Source organism: the organism of the source record quoted next, unplaced genomic scaffold (genome assembly GCF_019419815.1).
Source record: "Pyrus x bretschneideri cultivar Hongxiangsu unplaced genomic scaffold, Pyrus_bretschneideri_v1 Contig33, whole genome shotgun sequence".
In the NCBI taxonomy this organism is placed as follows: domain Eukaryota; kingdom Viridiplantae; phylum Streptophyta; class Magnoliopsida; order Rosales; family Rosaceae; genus Pyrus; species Pyrus x bretschneideri.
Window position 1 is genome coordinate 925321 of NW_025999646.1, and position 5609 is coordinate 930929.

General features: G+C 41.6%; 1 protein-coding gene across 1 annotated transcript; it reads right to left on the bottom strand.

The window, feature by feature from the left end:
* Positions 1-2523: 2523 nt before the first annotated feature.
* On the bottom strand, positions 2524-5255 carry LOC103944053 (U-box domain-containing protein 17-like). The gene has a single exon (XM_009354446.3). It carries the CDS (start codon positions 4943-4945, stop codon positions 2792-2794), a length of 2154 nt encoding a protein of 717 aa, XP_009352721.1. The 5' UTR covers positions 4946-5255; the 3' UTR covers positions 2524-2791.
* Positions 5256-5609: the final 354 nt, after the last annotated feature.

A 5609-nucleotide genomic window follows, 5' to 3' on the forward strand; every position in this document is an offset into this window, starting at 1 on the left:
CCAAATGGATGGATAAGAAGCACACAAAGTGATATTCCTATGCTATTACCAAATAGAAAATAGTCTACAAGCATTTTCCGTTGTAAGCAAATCATAGTTTAACGTATGCATAACATTACTTTAATCTAAATTTACAAGAAGAGAAATCGAACTTGAATATAACGGAGCGAGTACTACCCCGGTCAACTAACCTAACCCACATCTACAATGTATATGAATTTCTTTTAGGGTTTTAACCATTTTTTTTTTTATATGTATCATACTGTAATTGGGTTTTAACCAATGAGTTGGGATCTTTGGATCTTGATGTGGCAAAACAACTCATTGAATTGTTAATAAAACTTATTTAGTTTGATTTTGTCTTACATCATCACCGCTACTAATCTCATCTTTATATTATGATGATATCAAATTAAACTGATTTTAACGAGTACCCATTAACAATCCAATGAGTTAATTTGCTACTTCTATTTGGATTTTTAATTAGGACCCAATAAGTTTAAGTTGAGCAACTCCTTTAAAACCTAGCCCATCATTTTTATGTTTTATTATCATCTTGTCTATAAGCGGTGATTTTTTTTCATTTGTTTAATATGAAAGGGGACCAAGAAAATGGGGTATAAGCTGTAAGCAATATGGATGTTACGCTATTTATCATTAGAAACCATCATTACTAATGCAACTGCTTTGATTTGGCCTCAACCAGAAAAACTTCGGTAGGATGTCTTATCAAGTAACCTGTAAGTGCTTTTCACAAAAAACATGAGATTTGTTGTATTTTGAATCTTATTTGATTTTACTCAATATAAAAATTGACCTAATTAGACAACCTTGTTAAAGTACCGTCTCCTCTAACCACAAAATAAATGGAGCCTTTTGGTGCATCAGCTTTGATTACGTTCCCTTCCTTTCAATCCGATAGTAATAAGTAGGTGGGATTGCCTTAGTGAAAGGCATGCTTCCTCCTCCACTACACACAGTTGCCATTACAAAAGCTCTCGATTACAGACAAGATTCTGCTTCCAAGTGGAATTTTCCAACAGACTTCAGTGGTTGTCTAACGCCCATCCAAGCATATTCTCTTAAAAGATAGGTTAAAAAAGAAGCCAATTACATCTTCCAAGCTTTATCTCACCCAAGGTGCTCGAAACAACTCAACGAAAACAATAGGATTATAGCGATTTTGGCATTTTTGGTTTAGCTTCCGACACTCGAATCCAATTGTATAATGAGAGTGTCCGAGTTTTGATTAAAAAAAAATCAAAAGTTGGACACGTGTCCTCGCCTGATTGGTTATCAGCTCTTTCAGCAGCGAAGTTTTGTTTAGGAAAGAATTGATCAAGATCCTCTCTTGACCCTAAAAAACTGAGCCTGCTAAGCAGGCAATCGTGACCGTTGAAATTTGATCTAACATTTATAATTATTATAACTTTTAGAAAATCCTCTGTTTGCAGCTGTTGGATCAAATTTCAACGGCTACGATTGTCTGCTCAGCAAGCTGAGTTTTTTAAGGTCAGGAGGATCCTGATCCGGAAAGAATAAAGAGTGTATCGGAATAGTGATGTGACGCTTGACCGTGTGACTAATGCTTGGCTGATAAGAATCCATGGCATAGACGAAACCTCACCAAACCTGGCATTTGGTCATTCAAACAATTGAATGAAGAAATTATGTCCACTATAACATCACTGACGAATAACCACTAATTCTAGTCTCCAGAAAGTTCCCCAATGAGGAAATATCTTCAGCCCTTTCCCCTACACTCTTCCATAAAGTTCTTCAGACCTTTCAACAACTAAGCTGCCTACCGCGTGTAAATATGAGAGTAGAATTCTCTCTCGTCCAAATTCTCCTCCTCTTCAATCTACTCTTATTTGAACGGTTACGATTATACTATATCAACATTTTGTGTTGACTTTATAGAGAGATAAGAGGAGAGTGAGAAAGGAGGAGAGGGCAGGGGAAGGAATTGGAATGGGGAGAAAATCCTACTCGGTAAATATGGATCTTAAAGTAACAGAAACATCAAATGACTTTCACTTTCTGAATATTCAAATGCATGCGACTTGAAAGGTATTATCCCTTTGCGCTTTTAAGTTTTTGCACCAAACGTAATCAGAAGCATTTTTTATTGTCGGTAAGCGCTTTTAACTATTCTTAAAGGTCTTGAACAGGCCCTCCGGATTTGAATGTGAATTTATCATTATTTATTTATTATATGTAATAGTAACAGTATCAGTCTCTGCATTCTCAGTCTAGATCAAACTTCAAATGTGACATTTCATGGCTGCAATTTGAGTACATAAGGATTAGGCAGAAACTTCAAATGTGACTCCTAGCATCAAATTCAGAAGAATTCCGATGGCATTACAATGTACGTCCCTATTCAGAAGACAAAAACAATACTTGGAGCTAATGGAAGACTTAACCCAAAATAGAGCGCAACCGCGTTCTAGAATTCATAGGCAACCCTACTTAGTGAGATAAGGTATTTGTTCAGACCGTCGAAACAACACCTCAAACTGCAGTTTATCAACGTAATTGTAATGGTCTTGCAATTTTTCTGAACACTTTCTGTTTTCGTTTGCCAAATCATTCAACATTACAATGTATACTGATCTTACACTAGAAGCTCGACAACACAAAGTATTCACTAAAATCACAGTAAATACGATACTCCTGTAACTTCTTTATGACCTCCAATTTCAATGAAAGAATGTGTAAATATTTCCAACAAAAATGGGAACACATATAAGCAAGGAAGACTATAAATCTAGGGTTGATGTTACCACTACAAAACAGGCACGGAAATGGACAGCGGCACGGAGACATCACCTACGAAACTCGAATCCCTATTAGCAGCTGAGTTACCTGCAAGTGCATATCCCACGCCGAGACCACCAAAATGCATTGCTGCAGCATTCTCACACCTTTGGAACACTCTAGCAAGAGAAGCTGCCTTTCTTCTTGCCCGCTTTGTACCAGTAAAAAGCAACGTCTGAAGTAACCCTGCCAAAGCTGGAGCCTTAACTACCATCTCAGTTGCAGCAGCTCCACCGCTTCGGCACAGCTCGAGCAAAGCTGCAACTGCATTTTCTTTACCCCTTGGAGTCCCACCACGCATCATCCCTATCAAACCTGCCACTGCCATTTCCTCTTTCGCCACCGCTTTTGCCCCAACATGCTGCCTGACAACCAATGCCAATGCACCGGCTGCTTCCTCAGCAACCCCTTCGTTTCCCAATGCACTTACAAGCGCTGTAACAGCCCCAGCCTCTATCATTCTCGTGCAATTTTCGGTGTGAGTTGACAGGTTATACAAAGCTGTCACAGCATCCTTCTTTCCTCTTGGGGTACCCTCTCTCAACAATCCTGCCAAAGCTTCGATTCCCCCTTCCTCGTCCGCTATTCTCTTCTTATAGTCATGAACCGCCGATAGACTAAACAAAGTTGCTGCAGCATTCTCCCTCGCCTCAGTCGTGTGCCCAAACCTCAGAACATAAACAATGGACCCCAAACACCCTTCTTCGTCCATAATTCGGCTTTTGTTTTTATCATATATCGATAAGTTGAGCATTGCAGTCACAGAATTCTCTTGGGCAACAGAGTTTGGAGACGAGAGTAACTTACAAAGATGGGGAATTGCCCCAGCTTCCGCAATGAAAGCGCGGTTTTCTCTTCCTGTTTTTGCCAGCAATCGAATTTCACGAGCAGCTATAGTTTGTGCGCACGGTGATCCATCCTCCAGCCGTTGGATGAGAAGCCCCGCGGTCGCTTTGTTGGCTGCAACAGCAGCCTTAGAGGGAGAAGCAGCTGCAAAGCTGTCTGCTGATGCATATGCAGACTCTGGAGGGTCGTACGGAATTCCATAAGCAGTGCACCACTGCATGATCAAATTCCTCAAAGCCCGGTTCGGAACCAGGCGAGTGCTGGGCAGCATTTGTCCTGTTTTCGGACAATTACAATTCCCTTCTTCCAGCCACCTCGAAATTGAACTCCGATCATATGTCTGTCCTGTCGAAATGATCACTGGCTCTCTCATCAAATCCAATGATATGGGGCAGCAAAAGTCCTTCGGAATCGTTATAAAAGTCTCCGCAATCTCCTGAGCAATCAACCCTTTTCGGGGCTTCCTCTGATTGTTCCCAATCCCCAATTCAACCTCGTCTTCTTCGAAACCGAAAAGCAAAAACCTGCAATACCGAGTGAATGCCACAAACCCATTAAGCACCGAAACGGTGGGCTCAACGTCACCTTCGTGGTTCACAATCTGCTCCTCCAAGAACTCGATTTCGTGCCGGCAACTCTTGGCGTCTCGAATCCCCAATCTTTCAACGAAAAACAACCACAAATCGGCCGAGTCAGGAACCCGGCCCTTCTCGAATTCGTCAAGGAACGAAAAGAACTGAACCCTTAATTCTTCATCTCCTTTGTCGATGAACAGCATCGCCCTCCTGGCCTGTCGCTGCAGGAGCCCAATCTGTTCCCTCACATCCTCCCCCAATTCGACGTCCTCCATCGGAAACACGTCCAAAAGGGTCGAAATTTCCTGATTCAAATCGTGAAAATGGCCGGAAATTGGATGGTTCTGAAGCAAAAGCCACAACTTACTTGACCGGGCGCAGTAATCGAGGAGTATTTTGGATCTGTATAGCAGCAAGTAGAGCTCTTTCAGGCAGATGACCGCCGTCCATGGCATAGCAGCCTCGGAGTCCCTCAGATACTCCAAGAGCACGAGAAAGATTTCGACTTTCCGCACCAGCGACCTCGAATTCCGCCGCTGGAAGGAGAAAGACTTGTCTGAGAAGGAGGAAACTATCTCGGCGGTGACCGAGACAAGGGTCTGTACAAGGGCCACGTCAGAGAGGTCAACCGGAGCTAAAAACGCCTCCAGGGAAGGTGACCTCCGCCGGCGCATTGATGAGAATATCGCCGCCGAAGCCATGAAGATTTTGAAGAAACAAGCAACTGGGCAGAGTCAAATATCCTCAACGAATCCAAAGCCTCTGGCTTTGATTGGCGGTTTTGTAGAATCTTCGAAGGAAATGAAATGGGATTGTTTGGGAAATTGTATAAATGGTGGGGGACGATTCCGCGTTGCAAAAGCCGACCCGGGCGACTCGGATGACTCGGTGGATTTCCGAAAAGTAGGAGGAGGACTTTAGCGTTTGTCTTCTCCTCTCTTTATATTTTGTTCCACCAATTTCTAGGAAAGGAGGGCCTTTGACTGAGAGGAGAGAGAAAGAGAGGGGAGAGAGAGAGAGAGAGAGAGTTGAATCGAAAATATGAGTTAATATTTTGGAGAGATTCCAGTGCAGCGTTCGATGCTGTAGCAGCAGGCAGCAATAATATGGATGCCAATGTCCACATTTCCTTTTTGTTTTTAGAAAAATTAATGAAAATGATTTAAAATTTTGAATTTAACGATAAAGATAAAATAAAAGTAAAATAAATAATATTAGGATTGATTTTTTAGTATAAAAATATAAATTTTCGTTAAATTAAACAACAACAAAAGTTTTTCGTTAAAATTTTCTTGTTTTGTTGTTGTTGGTATTGCCGCTGGTTTCCGTGACCAAAAAGGACACGCGTTTTCTTCCAGTTTACTT

Excerpts from the sequence above, each read along its gene's own strand:
- LOC103944053 (XM_009354446.3), bottom strand. The coding sequence starts at position 4,945 with ATGGCTTCGGCGGCGATATTCTCATCAATGCGCCGGCGGAGGTCACCT.